Genomic DNA, 23,870 nt, shown 5'->3' with positions numbered 1-23,870 from the left:
AGAAACAAAACTATTTAAATAAACTATAATCATATGTAATATTGTGAAGGGACTTCTGGGAATGTCCTTTTATTGTTACTGTAAATTGTATCGTTATTTATAGTGTATAAAATCAAGTAAAAATTAAATAAATATTATATAGATACTTTTAATATATATATATATATATATATATATTTTTTTTTTTTTTTTTAAATAAAAAATACATTAATAATAATATTTGTATGTATCTTGTTACAGTGACTTTACTGCAGTACCACCGTAGTAATTATTTGCAAGAGTCTTGTGGCTTCTTGCTTTTGCTGCCATGTAATATTAGTATTAAGACAGTATTTTCAAAGCCAATTTCATGCCGATTACATGAATGAACTGTAGACATTTGGATATGAAATGTGTTTGAATGTAAAGGTTAATTTCGAGCTAATGTGCCATGATTGCAGATTTTCAGGGTTAAGCACAAAGTTAATGAACGATGAACTGGTATATTTGCATTATACTGAGGCCTCTTAACAGCTTCATATTATCCCTGATGAAAAGGAACGGTAGAGTTTGTCACCAGTATACGTTGTGGTTTAGATGCTGCTGTGCTGATGATGTTCCCACTTGACTAGCTTAACCAGCATGGTTATTCAGTTTTTGACTGATTGACTAGCTTTATAATTTTCAGCAGGGTTTTTCTCCAAAAACTCTTCAAATCTTGTTTGTAATCTTTAGGAAAGCCCAAGAGGAAATGATCTCTGAACTCAGGCAGCAGAAGTTTTATCTGGAATCTCAGGCAGGAAAGCTGGAGGCCCAGAATGCAAAGCTGGAGGAACACCTGGAGAAACTGACACAACAAGAGCAGACTAACAAGAGCAGAGTGCTGGAACTGGAGGCCAGACTGCGAGAGGTGAGTGATGACCAAGACTATCATATGATGACGATGATGATGATGATGAGACAGTTTGATGAACTTGAGGAGAGTTCTCCAAAACAAACAAAAGAATCAGAAGAAATGTATAAGAAGTTGAAAACAGTTGTGCTGCTTCTTATGTTTGTGGAAACAGGGATCTTTTTTTTTCAGGTTTCTTTGGTGAATAGAAAGTTCAAAAGAACAGCATTTATTTGGAATTTTCTGTAACATTAAAAATATCTTTAAAGTCACTTTTGATCAATTTAATGCATCCATGCTGAATAAAAGACCTAATTTCTTTCAAATGATAACAAAAATTGAACTGACCCCAAACTTTTGAACGTTTCTTGTTTTAAATCATTTGAATCGTGCCTTTTTCAGTTCATTTAAATAGCCCAGCAGGGTGACAAATATTCCATGTAGTCTCTTAATTAATATGATTATTATGAGCGCTAATCTGCAAAATATGACTGTAAGGCATGAATATATTATATATTACAAAAATTAACATCATGAATTTCTGTAAAGTTGCTTTGAAACAGTTTGTATTTTGTAAAATGCTGCACAGATACAATTGACTTGATGCACTGAGGGAGAATTCTGAATCATGTTTCACCCAAAAATCAACAGAAATAAATAAATTAGATTTTGCATATAGGCGATGAAGTCTAAAAAAAACTATTAGAAAACTATATATATATATATTTCTATATTATTTTCTATTTCTCATCACTGTAAAAAATAATTTGTTGATTTAAGTAAAAAATCATTGTAATATGGCAACAATTGTTTTACTGTGATGCAGTAAAAATGACTATATTTACAGTAAGGAGAGTAATCAAAGATAATAGGAATTATAAACATTTTACAATAATGACAATTTTGGGGAAATTTGTGCCTAAAAGAAAAGTTCACCGAAAAATGAAAATTTGCTGACAGTTTATTCACCTTCAGGCCATCCAAGATGTAGATGAGTTTGTTTCTTCATCAGATTTGGAGAAATGTAGCATCACTTGTTCATTAATGGATGCTCTGCAGTGAATGGGTGCCGTCAGAATGAGAGTCCAAACAGCTGATAAAAACATCACAATAATCCACAAGTAATCCACACCACCCCAGTCCAGCAATTATGTCTTGTGAAGCCAAAAGCTGCGTGTCTGTAAGGAACAAATCCATCATTAATGCATTTTAACTTAAAAACGTCACTTCTGGCCAAAATACCATAATCCATAATAACTCTTCCTTAAGTGAAAAAGTCAAAATCAAAATCCACCCAAATGTTTGTTTAGAATAAGTCTGCTTTGGCTTCTAAACAGTGCTTGACCTGTGCAGATTTCAGCCCTGATTCAGACCAGACAACTTTTCACTGGAGGAAACAATATTATGGATAGAGTGCTTGTATTTTAGCAGGAAGCAACGGTTTAAAGTTATTAACGTCTTGATGATGGATTCGTTTCTTACAAAACACACGGCTTTTGGCTTCACAAGATGTTAATTGATGCACTGGAGTGGTGTTGATCACCCAGTAACTACGGTCCTGCTGTGTGTTCCTCCACAGATGGGTCTGGAGCACGAGGAGCAGAAGCTGGAGATCAAGAGGCAGGTGTCGGAGCTCACGCTGTCCCTGCAGGAGAGGGAAGCTCAGATCAGCAGCCTGCAGGCGGCCCGGCACGCGCTGGAGAATCAGCTACAGCAGGCCAAGACCGAGCTGGAGGAGACGACCGCGGAGGCTGAGGAGGAGATCACCGTCCTCCGGGTGAGAGATTACATTGTGACGAATGAACCTGAAGTGACCATGATCCAGATCCAATCCATCTCTTCCTTTCCCCATCATTTACTAGGTAACAGTTTAGTTTGGAGACCAATTCTCACTATTAACCAGTTGCATATTAGCATGCATATTGCTAAAATTTTGGCTGTTTATTAGTACTTATAATTAAACCACATATTAATGCCTTGTTCTTCATGACAATATTTTAGTTCCCTAAACTTAACAATTACCTTACTAACTATTAATAAGCAGCAAATTATGAGTTTATTTAGGCAAAAGTCATAGTTAATAGTGAGAAAAGTGTGATTAACATTAGTATTTTACTGAGGTCAGCGATTAAAAATGTCTTGCTGTTTCACACACTACTTTTTAGAAAATAGGAGGCAGAGTACAGCAATAAATAAATGTGATTTTAGTTATACACATATGGGAGATGAAACAGTTTATTGAACCTAAATTCTAAAAGAAGAAAGTTTCCATATGTGTTTTTATTGTTGAGTATCATATTTGATTCATCAGGCTTTTATGGCTTGTATAATGTAGTGAGAATATGGAGAATATGGAGCAAAAAAAAAAACAATTTTGTGCAATGCTGACATTTATATGGACAAAAGTATGAAATTTTGATGCTTGTAATGTAAATCTTGATAAAAAAAAAAAAAAAAGTAGATCGAGTCCAACAAGTTTTTCAGCAAAGTTTTGATCGTCTTGATTATTTAGAGACCTTTGAAATTTCCGTATCAAATATAATGCAGTAGTTTTTTGTAAGTAACTTAAGGAAAAGGCAGTTTAACTAAGTTTGTATCTCAGCAAGCTAAAGTTTCAAAGTAGCTTGTGAAGGATCAGCAGTCGATATAATCGCTATCATTTCATACCACAGACTCCACGCATCTCCTTTATATGGTTCAGTCGTAATGAGTAATCATGTGGCGAATCTCTCAGAGGACCATTGTGTTCCTCTTCTTCACAGTACCGTAAACATCTTCCCACGCTCTTCTGCGGTACGCGAGGGCTGTGGTGCTCCGTTTCAATGCATCTATGACACGGTTTCATCCTCGTGCCCTGCCGCTCTCATGCATGACACTTGAATTCATTTCACAGCGCCGCTGCTATCTGCTCAAATGCACTTTACTGCAGAACTCCACGCAGCACTCTGGCAGAGTGAGCACTTCTTGCAAACATGGCAATTTTCACTCTCATTTCATTTCTTTTTTTTTAGGCCCATCGGGATGAAATCCAGCGCAAGTTTGATGCCCTGCGAGACAGCTGTGCGGTATGCAAATCAGCTTTTCTCTGTTTTTGACTCATCACTTGTGACCCACACCAGTTCTACCTGTACAGATAGAAAGTGTGGATGGTGCAGTTTCCATAAGCAGCAGTCAGAACTAAATCCATAAATAAAACTTTTTTTCCAAATATCACCATTTTAGTTTAAAATGTATATGAATGTAGACTAATGTTTAAAAGTTTAGGGGTGGTAAGATTTTTGAAATATTATTGAAAACAGTTGTTTTATGTATACCAAGGCTGCATTTGATCAAGAATGCAGTAAAAACTGTAATAATGCTAAATGTTTTTACAATTTAAAATAAGTGTATTTTCTTTGAAAATAGATTCAAATGTAATTTATTCCTGTGATGCAAAACTGATTTTTCAGCATCATTACTCCAGTCTTCAGTGTCATATGATCCTTCAGAAATCATTCTTATATGCTGCTCAAAAACATTTATTATTATTATCAATGTTGAAAACAGTTTTTTAAAAGGTTTTTTTTAATGAATAGAAAGTTAAAAAGAACAGCATTTGTGTGAAATAGAAATATTTTGTAACATTGTTTTATTTATTTTAAATACTTACGTTCACTTTTGATTAAATTTAATGCATCCTTGCTGAATAAAAGTATTAATGTCTTTTAAAAAAAACACTCCTTGAAGTGTAAAGGCAAAAGTGTGTCTTTTGAATCAGTGACTGGATCTGTATCATTTTAATCAAGCTTTTTTCAGTTCATTTAAATAACCCAGCATGGTGGCAAATAATCTCTTAATTAAAAGGAGCTCATAAAAATGGCATGTACTCTGACATTTAGAAAAAAATTTGAAAAGAATGATTTAAAATAATTTTAGATGAAGAATAGCATTTCACACTGCTGTTGCAGTTTAATAAATCATGCCATGCAACCCATTTACCAAGATATTGAAAAATATATATTTATATTTTATATATTTTTTGCATTTGTCACTTTTATCCAAAGCACTTTATTATCCCATGTAAACAATAACCAAAAATTACCAAAAAATAAAAATAAATTAATTTAAAAAAAGAAGGATTTCTGAGGGATCGTGTGACACTGAAGACTGGAGTAATGATGCTGAAAATTCAGCTTGGATCACAGAAAATAGTTATTTCAAATTGTTATAATATTTCACAATATTACTGTTTACTAGACCTTTGTGAGCAGAAGAAGCTTAGGAATATATATATACTATATATATATATATACATACACACACACACACACACACACATTTTTGTTAGTGGAAAGTAATGCTTTCCACCATTTTATTTTCAAATGCATCTGTTTTCAAGCATCCTGAAAGTTGTTCCTCCAGCAGTCATTGATTTGGGGAACGGTTGCATTTTGAAGTGCTTTTGTTTGCGTTGCCCCTGGAGTGTGTTTCATTATTATCAAGCACAGAGCATCTCTGCCCTACTTTCACTGTCCACCCACACTCAAGCTGTTTGAGCGTCTCCACCGATGCAATATTCTCACCCGGCCCCAGCGCTGTTTTTAGACGCCCATCTTCTCCACCGCGCTGAGGAGTTATATTACATTTTTCCTTCATCATACTCCTTTGCAATCATAACTGGAGCTCAGATGAACGTATAAACTTGGAAATGAGAATTTGATTAAAAAGAAATATGAAATTATTACTTATTAAAATGAAAACTTCTTTTTGTATGTATGGCAAGTCAAGTATCGCTATTACTATTGCTCATACTTATGGTTAAGGGCTTGTGTGAGTGCTAATAATAGTTATTCCCAGCTTTAAAGAGTCTGAAGCCTCGCTGTCAGTCTCGGTGAGTTTTGCTGATGGTGGGACTACAGACAGACAGGAGAGCGGCGTTTGCTCTTCGATCTGTCTTTCGTAAGCTCTTATAATCCCAGCCCCTGGTGATGGCTTCTTTCCACCAAACACGCTTTGATCTTCTCAATTTTTGAGCTGTATTATGTATAGAAAGGGTATAAAATAACATTGTATTCCTTTGCACTTTTATTTGACTAATTACATGCATTTTAAATGCATGTGCGACTCTAAAATCAAAGCTAGGGTGTTGTGCTGTGGTTGCTAAGATGATTTTTTTTGTTTCTCTTGATCATAGATGGCATAAATCTTATTTAATGATATGCTCTTAATGTTTTTGTCATTACATCTGAATATCAGAATTTGTGAGATTTAGTCATTTGAAACAGTTTTGAGGTTAATATTTTACTAGAAAATAGAAAATACATATATAGAAAATATATAAAATAATTATATTATGTTGAATATCAAAGGTTTTTTGTGTGTGTGTCTGTTTACTAATGTGGGCACATTAATGTTTTATGGATTTATGGAGTGCAAAATATTGTTTGGATTTTTAATGAAAAGATAAAATTCGACCCAGAAGGCCCCAAGTGGCATCTTATGTTTGTTTGTTTTTTTGTTTTGTTTTTTGTTTTTATTTAATACTTATTGTAATATATTGGGTTTTTCATTTTAGACATCCATATAGGATAACTGAGTGAAATCATTCAATTTGAAATAACAGTGTTGCTGTTATGCAATATTTTAACTTAAATATGAGTAATGAAACATGTATATATTCATATTCCTTTACAGAAGTCGTATAATAATTTACCTTTCAGATGAATCTCTTTTACTGGGATTCTGCTTTATCTGATATTGGTTATTCAATTATTCAAACAAATGTAAAAATAAATGAATGAATAAATAAAAAAGTATTTTTACAGTATTTTGAAACAATATTTTACTTTAATGACACTTACAATTTTATAATATAAGAATATAAGATAATATAAGAATAATATTAAAAGTAATGCATTCAATGAAAGTTAGTGAGGTGGCTTCTTTGAATAATTTTACATTTAAAAATTGAAATGGAATAGTTGATTTAGTATTTTACATTAATGAAAATGTAAAAAATATATAATGTTATACTAATATAAAAAAAAATATGTAATATAAAAATCATTTATACATTTTGTGAAAGTTAAATGGTGAGATGGCCTCGAAATAATTTTACACTTTAATAATTTGTCCAAAAAAATTGAGTAGTTGATTTAGTAGTTTACATTAATCGCACTTAAAATTATAATAAAATGTAATACAATATAATGAATAATTTGTGCTATGAGAACTATTTATTTTCGTTAACACATTAGCTGATGCATCATCATCATCATCCTGCACATGCTTAACTTGCATCTAAATACATTGCAATTTCTACCTGAACAATAAAAAAATGCCTAGCAACCTTGCATAACACCCTAGCAACCACACGGCATTGTGCAAACAGCAATTCAGAAGGCGGCAAACTGGTGAAAGATGATAAAAAGCTAATTACAGGGCAAATAACCTAGAGCGGGGTAAAAAAAAAAAAAGGTTTTTTGGTCAGTAGTTAAAGTGGGTCAGTGTGTGTGAGCGTGGCGCTGTGCCTTTAACAATAATGACAATAATAATGAGCGCAGAAACCTCCTCCGCACCAGAGAACTGCTTGGCACTGCCGCGCGCCAGCACTCTTGACCAGCACTGCAATTTCATGCAAACCTGCTTCTCTTCTGCTTGTCAGATGGAGGCTTTGGAAATGTGTGAAGAAATGAGAAAACGCTTCTAAAAAGGGTTTTAGTCAAAGAAGGTTTTCTGAAGTTCAGAGTACACTACCAGTCAAAAGTCTTTGAACAGTAAGATTTTTAATGGTTTTTAAAGAAGTCTCTTCTGCTCACCAAGCCTACATTTATTTGATCCAAAGCCAAGCAAAAACAGTAAAAAAAATTATATTTTTACTATTTAAAATAACTGTTTTCTATTTAAATATATTTTCAAATGTAACTTATTCTTGTGATTTTAAAGCTGAATTTTTAGCATCATTACTCCAGTCACACGATCCTTCAGAAATCATTCTAATATTCTGATTTGCTGCTCAAAAAACATTTATAACAGCGGAGTAGATTTTTTTTTCAGGTTTCTTTGATGAATAGAAATCTTTTGTGACATTATAAATGTCTTTATCATCACTTTTGATCAATTTAAAGCATCCTTGCTAACTAAAAGTATTAATTTCTATAATTTCTTTCCAAGCAAGGACAACAAAAAAAAAAAAAATTATACTATAAAATTATATTATAAAATAGTATAGTGTATAATGTTACAAAAGCTTTTCATTTCAGATAAATGGTGATCTTTGGATCTTTATATTCATCAAAGGATCCTGAAAAAAAATTTACTCAACTGTTTTAAATATTGATAATACTAATAAAAAATGTTTTTCTTGAGCAGCAGATCAGCATATTAGAATGATTTCTGAAGGATCATGTGACACTGAAGACTGGAGTAATGATGCTGAAAATTCAGCTTTGATCACAGCAGTAAATTACATTTTAACATATTCACATAGAAAAAAGTTATTTTAAATTGTAGTATTAATTCACAGTATTACTATATTTAATGTATTTTCGATCAAAATAAATGCAGGCTTGGTGAGCAGAAGAGAATTCTTTAAAAAAAAACATTAAAAATCTTGCTGTTGAAAAACTTTTGACTGCATCTTGCTTTGAGTGATGTTAAAGTCTTTAAGAACATTTCTGGCACTCGACAGGATTAAATACACGGCAGGAGTTTTTAAGGACAGGACACGTCTAGAGCAACAGGAAAATGTTAGGAAGAAAAACGGAGAATGGCATCGGGACTGTTCTTTAGTAGGAAAGCAGTAAATTCATACAGGTCTGAGTCGTGCTTTAGTGGTTTTTAGCAACTTCAACTTATTCTGGCTTTAAACCGCCCATTTGTGATGTAATAATGTCCAGTCAAAGTTTCTTTTGTTTTGAAAGTAAATCTGAGTTCAGTCATAAAACAAGAATACTATTATGTAGAAAAAGAAAAAATTATCCAAATTTACTAATGCCATGTTTTTTTGTTGTTTTTTTTTAAATTAATTAATTAATTAATTTATTTTTGTAGTATAGTATTATAAAACAAATACTATGGGGTTTGGGTTTGGTATGTTTTTGAAAGAAATGCTCTCCAAATATGCATTTATTTAATAAAAAATACAGTAAAAACAGTAATATTGTAAAATATTACTACAATTTCAAATAGCTGTTTTCTATTGTAATATATTTTAAAATGTAATTTATTTCTGTGATCAAAGCTGTATTTTCAGCATCATTACTCCAGTCTTCAGTGTTACATGATCCTTCAGAAATCATTCTATTATACTTATATGCTAATATTTAATATGATTTGCTGCTCAAGAAACATCTCTGAATCTGAAAACAAACTTTTGTAACGTTATACATGTCTTTGCTGTCACTTTTAATGAATTTAATACATCTTTGCAGATTCATCTAAATTTTATATTATTTACATCTATTTTTACTTTTTTTCATCAAATTTAGTCATGATTTTTAAAATATTTAATAGGCCTGCAAATAACTATTTTAAAATGTCCAGATATTTATGGGTTTCTGTGACACTTACCTGTATGTTATAACTTGTATCAGCAATCATTTCATTTTCTATTATTTTTCCAGTTTCATAATGACTAGACATTTTTTCATTATAATTTTGTAGTTTTATAGAGCTTCACAAAGAACAATGTTTAGAAGATAAAATTAGTAGATAAGTATAACTTTTTTGAGGTTACATTTTATTTAAATACATTTTATGTACATTTTAAGTATGCATAGGTTTTATTTGAAATAGAAATCTACAAATGTCTGTACTGTCACTTTTGATGAATTTAAAACATCTATTTATTTTTATTTACATTATAAACTAAATTTAATGAAAATAAATGTAAATAAAAATATTTTAAAATTACCAAATATTTCTGGGTTTCTTTATTCGCAATTCTATTATTTTTCAAGTTTGACTGGACAAATATTTTCATCATAATTTTGTAGTTTTATAGAGAACACATTTACAAAAAAATAACGTTAAGTAAAGTAAGTTTTTTTTTAAGAAACCGTAATTTTATAGTAAATTTTGAATAAATCTTTTTTTTATGAGTTATCAATTTTTTTGACATGCTTTTGTTTCTATTGGTCCTGAACATAGACAGAAAATGCACGTATACATTTACAATGTTACATACTGTATGTGGTTACATATATTTAAAAAAAAACATTTATGTAATTTTCTCAATGTTAAAATACTTTCTCATATCCAAATATTGTAGTTTGGCTTTTTTTGAACTACTCTTGTTGCGCCTATCTCAGGTGATCACGGATCTGGAGGAGCAGCTGACGCAGCTGACGCAGGAGAACGCCGAGCTGAACCGACAGAACTTCTACCTGTCCAAACAGCTGGACGAGGCCACGGACGAGAACGAGGAGAGACTGCAGCTCAAGCAGGATGTGGAGCGCCTGCGCCGGGAGGTGGCCGACCGAGAGATGCACCTCAACAACCAGAAGCAGGTAGAGTCCACACACACACACACACACACACACACACACACTGTCTGGTGTGCTATCCTTGTGGGGACTCTCCATAGGCGTAATGCTTTTTCTACTGTACAGACCGTAAATTCTATTGCCCTACACCTAAACCTACCCCTTACAGGAAACTACAGATTTTCAAAAAAATTCATTCTGTGTGATTTATTCTGTTTACCCGTGGAGACCTCAATTTAGGTCCCCACCGTGACACGAGTCCCTATGAGTCTGTGTGTATTCAGGTTTAAGTCCCCACCTGAATAGAAAAACAGGTACATACACACACACACACACACTCCCATTGGCAGGTGTGAGAGTCACAGACACACTTGGACGCAGCGGGAGAGAGATGTGGGCTGAATTTAAGAGCCCACCGCAGGTGCTGCTCACTCTGAGAGGATGTTTAGCTGTCATTAGCATCTCCAAAATGAGCGGAATGTAAGAATTTAACACATTAGGGGGCTAAAAGCTGTTCTGTAAAACATCCTGTGAATTTAAGAGTTTAAAACATTCTTTCCATTCCAAAATGATCATTTATTGAAATTAAACCACAAAAGTGAAGAATTCTGAATTCTGAACTTATTTATTTTAGTTCTTCTGGTGTTTACTGTTTAGCATTGATAATGTTCTGTAAGTAATAGTTCAGTAATAATAATGGCATGTAAACTTTGTTCAACAGTTTAAGGTCTTTTTTTTTTATTTAATTTTTTAATAAGATATTCAGCAAATATGCATTAAATTGATCAAAAGTGACAGCAAGGACATTTATAAGATTAAGGATTAAAATATATTCTATTAAAATATCTTTTAAATGTATTTAAATAAAATGTAGTTCATAAAAAGTTATACGTGTCTGCTAATCTCTAAACATTTTATCTGCTAAACATTGGTGTGAATTAAAATGATTTAAACTTATAAAAAGTTATGCTTATCTACTAATCTACTTTCTCTTCTAAACATTGTTCTTTGTTATTGTATTCTCTATAAAACTACAAAATTATGATAAAAAATTGTCCATTCATTATGAAAACTGGAAAAATCATGCAATATTAAATTTACTTTATATAAAGTTATACAATTATAAGTGTCATAGAAAATTACCATTTTAAAATGGTAATTTATTGGGTCTGAAAAACATAGGAAATTACTAAAGTATTTTTATAAATATTAAAAAAAAAACTAAAAGTAATAAAAATAATTAACGTATAATTCAATAAAATTTATTTAAATTAAATCAAAAACTAAAAATAAATACATTTATAATGTTACTAAGATTTTGTTTTCAACTGATAATAATCAGAAATGTTTCTTAAGCAGCAAATCAGCATTTTAGTGATATAATGATTTTATAATGAATCATATAATGATTTCTGAAGGATCAAATGACTCTGAAGACTGGAGAAATGATGCTGAAAATTCAGCTTTGATCACAGCAATCAATTACATTTTACAATATATTACAATAATAATAATATTTCACAATTTTACTGTTTTTACTGTATTTCTGACCAAATAAGCCTTAGTGAGCAGAAGAGACTTCTTTCGAAAACATTAACAAATATTACCAACTCCAAATTTTCTGGCCTGTCATATATATGGTGGTCATATAATTATTTATTCCTCGATCTGATGGCTAAAAGTTTATGGAAGTTTGTAATGCATCATATTTGCAGTTTAGTTTCTGTAAAAGCTGTTTCTTCTGTGGAAGACATTTAAATGATAAAGCATAGTACGTTTTCTCAATTTCTCATGAGATGACTGTTTTATAGTTTGAAAAGTGATGACACAACACATGAACAGCAAATCACAGCTGTCCTCCTCAGTGCCAAAACAAAGCTGTTTAATAAGCTGGAAAATGATGCTCGCAGGTTCCATTGTTTTGCGCGATGATGCCGCAGCGAGCTGCGCGCGCGTGTGTGTGTGTGTGTGTGTGTGTGTGAGGTGATGTATGCGCGTGGGACGCGTGTGTAGGTGTGCAGTCCTCGCTGTTGTATAACAGCAGCGGATGGTAATCATAGACGCTGGTAGGAGGCAGAGATGTGTCATATTCTCCCCTCTGCCCTGCCAGCGTTGGACTTCACAGGGGCAAAAGCACGCCGGCTATATTTGGAAACTCTCTCTCTCTCTTTCTGAAACGTGGTGATATCCAGTCCTGCCACTGAGATGCACTTCCGAGCACATCTGCCTGATTCAAGACACCCTCGATCCCCCCACCGGCTCTCTGAGGATCAATTCCGATTGGCAGCAACTCTGAAATCCGGACCTGCTAATGAAAGTCGAAAAGAAAAAAATCTGCAGCTTCCTTTCCACATCTATCAGCATAATTTCGGCGTTACATCCTGCAGTTCCTTAGATGCCGTCTGTTGGTTTGTAGCCGATGTATTGAATAAGTTATCACTGATCTGTTTTTTTAATCAAGGTTCCTGCCGTCATAGAGATACGGAAAAATCTGACCATTTTAAAATAGTGATTTCCAGGCCTGGAAAAGTCTTTAAAAATTATTTTAAATGAAATAAGAATTGAATTAATAAAAATGTATAAAACTTTAAATTATTTAAAACTTTAAAAATCATAGAAACTTTTATGATGACAGTAAATGTGAATAAAATAAGATTGATTTCATTTAAAGTTAAAATTATTTCAAATTAATTTAAAATTTAATTTTAAATAAATAAAATTTTATTTGAATAAAATATTCAAATGAAATTTATTTAATTCATAAAACGTATGTTGATCTAAATTTCCAGACCTAGAAAAATCTTGGACATTAAAATCTTGGACATTTCTATAATGAAAATAAATGTAAATAAAATGTAACTTAAAATTGTAATTGAATTTAAATGAAATTACAATTATTTACAATTTATTTAAATACAACTTATTAAGCTTATAAATTTCAGGGCTTGGAAAAGTCTTGAAAATTAATAAAATCTTTCAAATAAAATGGAAACCTCTGTAATTAAAATAAATGTAAATTAAATAAAATAAAATATATTTAACTTAAATTATAATTTAATTAAAGTATAAATTAATTAAAGTTTATTTATGCTAAAAAAAGGACAAAATAAAAATGAATGAAAATAAAATAAAAATCTAAAAAAAAACTGAAAAATCTAAAATTTTATAGCTTCTTACATTTTTAATTCTTGTTCTTTTCTAAATAGCTACTGTTAAATTGAAAGGAGTTGTTGTGGAGCGAGGGGAACTAAAATAGTTTATAATGTTTGTAAACATTTTGCGTCGGTATTAGGCCTATTTCTGAATGAAATAATAAAATGCGACTCTTATGTTTTTTTTTTTCTCTAAAAACGCATTTTTTTAATAGGTGTAGCATATTTTAACCGTGCAGCAAACCTTTTAAAATATTTTGATAAATTAGGCCTACTGAATTTTTTTTTTTTAATAAATTACTTTTTAAACCTTTTAACTGATTGTAATAATCGGTCAAATTCTATGCGTCGGTTAACCGGTTAAAATGAACATCCCTAATTGTTGTTTGAGTAACATTATTATGAGCAGTGATGGGGAAAGTTACTTTTAAAAGTAATGCATTACAATATTGCATTACTCCACTAATTACGTTACTTAGTTACTTTTAATGGAAAGTAATGCGTTACATTAATTTTGTGTTACTTTTTAAATCTGGGCAGGGCTTACTTGTTTGTTTTTAATATAAAAAGTTGTGTTTTTGGCAAACGTAAAAGCCCTTTCACACCAAAAGTGAAATGAATAAGCCTCGGGCTGAAGGGAAAGAAAATTCACGTCTGTACAGTAGAAAAAGTGCAACACACTTCAATCAGTAATAAAAAAAAAGAAGCACAAATGTTTATCTAGAGTCATTTTTGCTTAGTATGGTTGAATTGGATCATCGAAGGTCAGCAGCAAAGACATTGTGTATTTAATCCCATTTTATTAACCAAAGGATATTTATGTTATTTAACCTTTAATTATAGCAGGTTTGGGTCATATTCTGAGTTTGCATTTCACTGTTTTTATTGATTTTGAGGAATACTGAGTCTGTTTTTTTGGGGGGTTTTTTGCAAGTGAGATGAATTAATACATGTTCACATTTATTCTAGAACTACAGTAACATCTTACATGGGGACAGGAGAGCTGTCAATCAATAAATGGGAAAAAAAAAGTAACTCAAATATTTTCTTAAAAAGTTATGCGTTACTTTACTAGTTACTTGAAAAATCTGATACGTAACTCGCGTTACCTGTAATGCGTTACCCCCAACACTGATTTTGAGTGTATTTATTTGCTACAAAAGTGTGATGTGTGATAGCATAGAAATGATCCATGTGCTTGTGTGTGTAGAACATCGAGACGCTGAAGACCACATGTACGATGCTGGAGGAGCAGGTGCTGGAGCTGGAGACACTAAACGATGAGCTGTTGGAGAAGGAGAGACAGTGGGAGAACTGGAGATCTGCCCTGGAAGAAGAGAAGAACCAGGCAGAGCGCCGAGCCAGAGACATACAGAGACAACTGGACAATGAGAAGCAGAACAGGTACAGAAACACACGCGTCAGCACTGTGAGAGCTGGATGACAACTGGACAGTGTCAGAGCCGTGGTCTAGCCGTTAGTGCATGACACAGACTCCTACATAATGAGCTGTGAGTTTGGATAGTCAAAAATAACATTGCAGTTTATTATGTTAAAAAGTCAGTCAAGTCAGCTGTATTTTTATAACGCCTTATACTTTACAGATTGTTTCAAAGCAGCTTTACAGTGATAAACAAGAAAATAGTTTCAGTGATGCAAACAAAATTCAATTCTGCTGTAAAGCAGCTCTAAAAATACAATAGTAAACAAAGCACTCCAATCTAGCTTTATACAATGAAACCTGTAAACTGAGAAGCATTAAGATTTATTAGTTTAGAATATAAAAATTTTAAAATATATAATTTGAGAATTTCATATAAAAAAGATTAAATATAATATATGTATAACAATTATGCAAATAAAATTATCAAATAAAGTTATAAATAATTTCAGAACTTTAAAAATTTTTTTTATCAGACTGTCATTTATTTCTGTATTTATTAATGCTAAATTAAATTGAATAAATAAATGCATATATTTAATGCACATAACTACATTATTTCAGTACATATGTTTAGGATATAAACAAATACTAGCTATGCATATAGCCTTACTCCAGAAAAATGTTTCCTTGCATATTGACATGATAAAATAAATAAAATTAATTAATTAAATTAAATTAAATAAATAGATACATACACAAAATCATTTTGTTGGATTTATGATGATGTCAAAGGACTTTATACAATGAAAACGGAAAACTTAGATATAATAATAATTATTATTATTATTATTATTATTATATAACATATTAAATATTTTATATTGTTAAATAATTAATAAATAAATATAGATATAAATAAAGGCATGATAAAAATGTTGACATTAATGCAAATATAAATGAATGGATGCATATCTTTAATGCAAATCAAAATATATTATTAAATTAAATGCATACAATTCTAGATTTGTATATAGCCTCTAAAAAAAACAAATTCTGCTGTGATGTTTATATATAACTGTTGGACATTATCAGTGTACAAAATAAACTAGAAAGTGTGTTAAAAGTTTGTTAAAACAGTTTATTTTTTAATGTCTACAGGGCCAGAAGTGTCCATAGTTATATAAGAGTTACATAATGAACGTTAAGTATAGAGATAGAAACACTGAGTAAGAGACATACTGTGTCCAACACTTCATTGTTCTATAACTCTCTCTCTCTCGGTCTCCAGACTCCGTGCAGAGCAGCGCAATTCTGAGTCTCGTCAGACTGTTGAACTGGCGGTCAAAGAGCACAAAGCTGAAATCCTGGTATTGCAACAGGCCCTGAAAGACCAGAAACTCAAAGCTGAAGGTCTTTCTGATACTGTAAGTGTGCCAGTGCATGTTTGTGTCACTGTGGATAAAAACATCTGCTTAATGACAACAGGAATACTTATTCTGTATCAGGGTCAGAAATGAACTTTTCCATGAAGGGGCAATATTTACCCTCTTGAATTGATTTCCAGGGGCAGTTTTACTTTATTACTTGTGTCTGTGTTGTCAACCCTCTGGTGCTGTTTGGTCATTTTCGATTTTTTTCTTTAGAATTTTTGGTATTGAATGGTACAAAATGGTTGTGAACACACACACACACACACACAAAATAACGTGGACCTGATTTGAAATGGTTAAGTGGTCCTGAAAAAGTTGTGGTATTGTGCCTAAACTCAAAGGACATTTTTTGAGATATCAACCTCAAATTTGGAACAAAGCTTGTTTAGATTTATGGCTTTGATTTTGGAAAATATACATTCATATAAAATTTAAAAAATAGTATATTTGTATATTTTTCATAATAATCTTAAACTTCTGTAACTTTTTTAAAACTTATTTTTTTCACTTCAGCAAAAATCTGCCAAGTGTCTCTTTTAAAAAGAGACTAAACTTAAGTCTGTGCTGATTTACATTTAGGTTGGAAATTTCATTTTCATATTCCATGAATATAATTTAGTACTACAGAATCACCAAAAAATATCAAATATTTTAAAAATATATATATCGAACTAAAATGTAACACATTCATTTAATTTTTAAAAAAGCCAAAAAAAAAAAACAGAGATTTTTGACCGCCACACGAGCAGCACCAGAGGGTTAAATTTAACCAATTACTTCAATGAATCTGAATACAGCAATAACAACAAACTGATTAAAATTGTATGTAAATTATAATTTAAAAAACTTAATTATTATTGCTAATATTGTAATAATTATGATTAATGTAGATTAATGAAATATTTATAAAAACAAATTTGTGTTTGGAGAATATGTCATATTCTGGTGTATTCTCAATCTCTACACAGACAAACAAGTTGTTGCATGACGTTAGTCTAGCACTAATTATGCAATGTTATTATCACTAAAGCTGTTTACAAGGTGAAATTAAGCTCTTACATCTATCTGAAATTTGTTTATGCCCCATTTTTGTCCTATTATCTTGATTTTGTGAGGCATTTTTGCCACCAGCCCCCATTAATTTCCCTCCATGCTCTATCTTCATCAGCTGAGCGATCTGGAGAAGAAACACGCCATGCTGGAGATGAACGCACGCAGCCTGCAGCAGAAGCTGGAGACGGAGAGAGAGCTCAAACAGAGGCTCATGGACGAGGTGCTTCACTTTACTAGCACTCAAAACATGCACTTACTGTACCAAATGAACAAAATATTCGAGCAGAATTCATCACGCGTGTAATCGTGCATCCTTACCATAACCAGTGTATCTTTTTCTCTCAGCAAGCAAAACTGCAGCAGCAGCTGGACATGCAGAAGAGCCACATCTTCAGACTGACTCAAGGACTTCAGGACGCGCTGGACCAGACGGACCTTCTGAAGACCGAGCGGACAGACCTGGAGTACCAGCTGGAAAACATACAGGTGCACACATACACCTGGACCCATGCTTACTGCAGAAGAGTAGCTTTGGGCGTTTAGAATGGCAGTCAACTATACTACTCATACTAGGCATGCAGTATTTATGCTGTGTATAGTATGCACAATTATCTGTCCCCATCAGCTACTATAGTTGCCAAAATGTACAGTTTGCAACCATAATAGTTCCACAGTGCAGTGCGCTCTACTTGAACTTTAATTTCAAGAGTGATGAATTACACAATAAGTGAATGCTGTCCTCTTTCAATATTTGATTGGATTTACAAAAGATTCTTTTACACAAAATTGGTAAAAAAAATTAAACAGGCAACATAGCGAGGTGACAGTATTGCAGCATAACGCCCACTGCATGCTATTTTTAAAAATAACACTATTTGCTGCACTGTATACAGTATGTTGTATCAGGATTATTTTACTATTATCAATACACAATTATAGCTTTTATTAATTTTTCGATTTTTTTATTATTCTATTTTTAAGAAAATTCAAGTTTTTGTAATTACGTTGAGTGTTTTTGTCAATTATTTATAGTTTCTATTCATTTTATTTAATTCAGTTTTAGTTATTTTAGTACTTCAACTTAAACTAAATGAATGGGTTAGGGTTAGGGTTAGGCACCTCCTTTTGATATTTTAATTCAGTTAATGTTTATTTTATTTCAAGTAAAAATAAATGTAACAAGGTTTTAGTTTTAGTTAATGAAAATTAATGACAAAATATATATATTGTATATTAATAATAATATTTTGTATGTTAAAATGAATAGTATTTTAATAATAGTAATTTAAGAATTGATTTATTTTTGAATATATATATATATATATATAATAATAATGTTATTATAATTTTATTAATTATAATGATTATAATTTTATTATATAAATATTTCTATTTATCTTATATAATATTTTAAATATATTTTTAATTATTATTTAATTATTTAATTAATTTTAAATAGATTTATTTTATATAGCTGCCAAATGTTAGGACACTTTCACACAAAATTGGATTAAATAATGCAAAATAATATGCCATATTATACCGGATAAAATTGCTGCATACTACATACTGTTTAAAAATAGTATGCGGTGGCAGGAATGCTAGTGTTCCATTCCAAACACAGAGGTGTGTTCCAATAGCGGTGTGGCTCCCTCTGCAGGCGGCGTACTCTCACGAGAAGGTCAAGATGGAGGGGACCATCACCCAGCAGACCAAGCTCATAGACTTCCTGCAGGCCAAGGTAGAGCACCCCTCTAAGAAGAAAAAGGTCAGAGTCATCCGCTGTAAATTCACTTCATTAACTAATCTGACTAACTGCTTGCTGAGCTGCGCATTAGGTGTCCCTGGAGCTACACACACAAATAACCGCATACTAACCGCGTCATCCGTCAGAAATCTCATATGTATTCATATATACAGAAGCCCTGAATAAGTGAGTTGTAGAAAGGGACACCTAATTTGACTGGATATGTAGGGATCGAATGGCAGGATAGAGTCCTAGCATGTCTGTGGGCGTGAGCCTGGGCGATTCACTTGCTCTCGTGTTTTGGGTGCAGGGGCTGTTTGGCGGACGGCGTCGAGAGGATCTGCTGGCGGCGCTGGCGGCGCAGGGACAGACGCAGGTGCCCCCTGTGCCCACCGTGGCCCCTGTCCCCCTGCAGTACAGCGACCTGAAGACCGCGCTGGAGAAGGAACGCGCTCGCTGCTCGGAGCTGGAGGAAGCCCTGCAGAAAACACGCCTGGAGCTCAGAGAGGGTGGGACCATCATACTCTGCTTTCACATTCAGTTGTGTTGTTACATTTGGAAACTGGTTGCTTGTTTTCTTGAAGTTACAATGAACAGGGACTAAAGTTTTGTCAACAATTACACAAAAGCAACATGAAACAGAATCATGAAATTGTCTTTTTGTGTTCCTCAGCAGAAAGTAAGGGTTTTTTTTTTTTCAAGATGAGCCTGAGATAAAATATCATGAAATACAGATTAAAAGCGAAAGAGAAACTTCTTAAAGGAATAGTTCACCCAAAAATGAACATTTGATGTTTATCTGCTTACCCCCAGGGCATCCAAGATGTAGGAGACTTTGTTTCTTCAGTAGAACACAAACAAAGGTTTTTAACTCAAACCGTTGCAGTCTGTCAGTCATATAATGGCAGTCAATGGGACCCACGGCTTTGAGAGTAAAAAAAAACATACACAGACAAAGCCAAATTAAACCCTGTGGCTCGTGACGATACATTGAGGCCTAAAGACACGAAACAATCGGTTTGTGCAAGAAACTGAACAGTATCACGTGCCCTGGCATAGTAGACGCATGTGCGGAAGCGATCTAAACAATGAGTGACGTATACATGCGACAGAACGAGCTCAGGACAGTTGGACATTGCGGTGGCTCAGAGGTAAAAAATGATATAAATACTGTTCAGTTTTTTTTTTTACTCACTGGGTTGGCAGTCATTGAATGGCAGTCAGACTGACAGACTGCAACGGTTTGAGTTAAAAACCTTCGTTTGTGTCACATCACATTCATTTTTGGGTGAACTATCCCTTTTAATGTAATTTCCTCATATGCTGTCAGAAATGTTTTTAAAAAGGGAAATGTCACTGCATAATGGAATTTAAAAGAAAGTTAGGGACAGATTTTTGCATAAAATGCATAAAGAATTTCAGAAAATATAGTGAAAGTTTGATAGTTTAATTTTAAATATAAAAGTTAATATTAATATAGTTTTACATAAATGTACGGTTTTGTATTTTTACATGGAAAATGCTTTTAGAGTTTAGAAGACTCGAATTCTGACTAGAAAGAATGTTAATGCAGACTAATTATATTATAATAATGTTTTTATAGACTCTAAATTACAATATATAACTTACAATTATTGCAATATATACTACTGTTTAAAAGATTGAGGTCAGTAAGTTTTTTAATAATAGTTATACTTAAGTATTAATAGTAATAGTTTTATTCATCAAGGATGCATGAAAGTGATCAAAAGTGAAGTAGGTAAAAATATTGCTTTTAAATGCAAATTGTTGCTTTTGAATATATTCTATTCATCAAAAATATGTAAAAAATGTATTGCTGTTTCCACAAAAATATGTGATTTTTTTTTTAAAGATAATTTAATAAATTTGTATTTTCATTTATCAAGGATGCATTAAATTAATCAAAAGTAACAGTAAAGACATTTATAATGTTACAAAAGATTTCTGTTTCAAATAAATGCTGTTCTTTTGGAGTTTCTACTCATTGAAGAATAAAGCATCACAGTTTCACAAAATATTCAATATGGCTAATAATGGCTAATAATCAAAATGGCTAATAATTAGAATGATTTCTGAAGGATCATGTGACACTGAAGACTGGAGTAATGATGCTGAAAATTCAGCTTTGATCACACTTTTACATTTTACAATATATTACAGTACAGAAGTCATTTAAATTGTAATATTTAACTGTTTTTACTGCATTTTTGATCAAATGAATGCAGCCTTGGTGAGCAGAAGAGACTTTTGAGCGGCAGTGTAATAAAGGGTTTTTTAAATGACATTTATTAAACAATAAGCAAACGTGCCACACACTGTGTGTAATGTTCTCAGACATGCTGGTTTTCTCACTGTATTCCCTCCACTCAGCAGTTCAGTTTAATAAAGCCCTGGAGCACAGCGGTACTCCAGCCACCCCGGGTTTGGCTCGTCAGCAGCTCATGATGTCCACCAAATCCAACAAATCCCCCGAGCACCAGCCCAGCAGCGGCCTGATGTCGTCCAGCTCCGGCCGCAGGAAGGACGCTGCCAATCCTGAAGGTTAGAAGCCAGACGCAGAGCTTTTGCAACCTTTTTAATATTCAAAACATAAGCAGAACAACAATTGTGTTCTCTTGGTCCTTCTTGCCATTTCATCTCATGCTATGAAAAAGGAAATGAAATCAGAAGCTTGTAGAATCAAAATGTTGATTTGATGTGTATTTTGATGCTGTTTCAATATAAGATAAGGAGGCTCCAGAAATGTTTTCGCTCATGTCTGTCCACACTCACTGTCCTCTCTGTTGTCGTTTCACAGAAATAAGGAGAGTCACCTCTGAAAGTAAGTTCTTACATAACAGGCTCAGGCGGCCCACTCTCAAGAAACCGTGCCATTTGTGCTTGAAATATCAGGATTTTTTATTTATTTCATTATTTACACTTTTATTTCTAAAGGTTACTGATGAACCTTCAAGATGAGGCTGATACATGCCTAAAAATCCTGCAATACAGATAAAAATAACAAACTAACGTTTGAACTATATGGTCAGAAACACTTTGACATAATTTCTCAAATATAATGTCAGAAAGGTCAAACCATTATTTTAAAATGTGGAAATTTATCAAAATAACAGTTTCACATTCACAGCAGACACATTCTAAATTAGTGTAATAAAGCATTTTAGATTTTTTTTAAATGTACATACTATTAATGTTTTTATTATACATATTAATATGATTATATATATATATATATCCGTTGTGTGTACATATACACACACACACACACACAGACATACGCACACACAATATTTGACACAATATACACAATATATTTGAAAAATATGTATTTTATATATATATATATATATATATTTGCATATTTACTATTTCAAATATATGTGTTTTAAATGTGACAGTGTTCAGTCATGGAGACACAAATGGCACCGTTTTCTGAGAATGAAGCAGGCGTCTCTCCAATATCTTTTCTTTCTTGATATGATCTTTATATCCCTGCAGAGATAAGCTCTCTGGCCAAATCCAAACATGTCATTCAAGGAAATGCTTCAGTTGAAGTCTTTTGGCTGTTCTATACCCAATTTATTGAACGAACACTTGCTGTGTCAGGTCATCACAGTTTGATGACAGCAGACTTCCACTCAGGACATCATGGCATGATTGTGGATCTTCAAAGCTCCTGCACGCAGATCTGTCAGGACACTGAGCTTATCTCGTATATATGGCCATACTCCTGCTGTATGCCATGCGGAATGCCAGAACTCCGAAATCCTTGCATGCTCGTACCCAAGCTCCTAATGACAGCTTGGACACTTCAGTGAGCTGGTTTCACCCTCTGGTGGAGAAATGTTCTCAGGAGAGGACATTTTCAGCTTGCTTTGGCCTGTTTGCATAAGTTATATAGACGTGCATAAAAGACACAAGACCGTTTTTAAGAAAGCACATTTGATTGTTTGATCCTGTAGAGTACACCAGACGTGTGAAGGACAGGATGCATCACAACACTCCTCACCGCTTCACGCAGGGGCTCAACATGAGGGCGGCTCGTTGCACCGTCTGTCTGGACACTGTCCATTTTGGACGGCAAGCCGCAACATGCATCGGTACGGATTACATGTAGACCATTTCCAAATACATGGTCACTATACTTACAAGTAGGGATGTGCCGATACGACTTTTTCCATGAGTACGATACCGATACTTATATTTTTGTTACTTTCCGATACCAGTACCGGTATTGCATTGCACAAATATTGGGTAGAGAAACCACACAGAAAAATGGTAACATTAAAATTAAAAAACATTTTCCCCAAGTATTATTCAAAATAAAAAGTATGTTATTATAACATCATTGAATCAGCCTAATTACATTATTTATACTATCAAAGCTATTTTTATGGGTTAAACTAAGTAGAAATAGCTTAAGTAGTACAGGTTAACACTTTTTGTTGTGAAAAAGGGTATCGTCATTGTTTGGTTTAATTTTTTTTAGTAAATAAATGATTCCTTTAGTCACTTTATTTCTTATTTTTTCTTGTCAACCCTGTAAAACCTGAAGCTAAATGAAGTTGTTTTTTCATATTATACATCATGTGAAATGTGCTTTCTTCAATTGCAACATGTCATTTTTTCAGGAAACAAATGACTTTTAATATATTACAGTTACTGGTCATTACTATTAGGGATGTAAAAATTTCCAGAAACTTTACATAATTGGAACATTTTATAAAATCTTGGAAATTTTCTGCCTC

The 23,870-nt window shown here is 32.7% G+C and overlaps 1 protein-coding gene across 11 annotated transcripts in view; it reads left to right on the top strand.

Moving 5' to 3' along the window:
• LOC131546195 (citron Rho-interacting kinase) overlaps positions 1-23,870 on the top strand; it is a 61,199-nt gene that overhangs the window by 26,528 nt on the left and 10,801 nt on the right. For 9 of the 11 annotated variants that reach the window (XR_009272621.1, XM_058785578.1, XM_058785583.1 and 6 more), the window contains 13 exons: positions 715-889; positions 2,451-2,648; positions 3,883-3,936; positions 10,162-10,359; positions 14,698-14,891; positions 16,160-16,295; positions 17,470-17,574; positions 17,700-17,840; positions 19,015-19,122; positions 19,412-19,610; positions 21,493-21,663; positions 21,920-21,943; positions 23,085-23,222. Coding sequence is in view for 10 of the 11 variants with exons in the window: in XM_058785578.1 (XP_058641561.1) it covers positions 715-889; positions 2,451-2,648; positions 3,883-3,936; positions 10,162-10,359; positions 14,698-14,891; positions 16,160-16,295; positions 17,470-17,574; positions 17,700-17,840; positions 19,015-19,122; positions 19,412-19,610; positions 21,493-21,663; positions 21,920-21,943; positions 23,085-23,222 (1,841 nt within the window). In the remaining variant the exon portion in view is untranslated. The remainder of the gene's footprint in view (positions 1-714; positions 890-2,450; positions 2,649-3,882; positions 3,937-10,161; positions 10,360-14,697; positions 14,892-16,159; positions 16,296-17,469; positions 17,575-17,699; positions 17,841-19,014; positions 19,123-19,411; positions 19,611-21,492; positions 21,664-21,919; positions 21,944-23,084; positions 23,223-23,870) is intronic. The other 2 variants (XM_058785584.1, XM_058785579.1) reach the window with 2 other exon arrangements.

This window comes from Onychostoma macrolepis, chromosome 08, assembly GCF_012432095.1.
Source record: "Onychostoma macrolepis isolate SWU-2019 chromosome 08, ASM1243209v1, whole genome shotgun sequence".
Lineage (NCBI taxonomy): Eukaryota > Metazoa > Chordata > Actinopteri > Cypriniformes > Cyprinidae > Onychostoma > Onychostoma macrolepis.
This window is presented reverse-complemented; position numbering and strand designations above follow the sequence as displayed.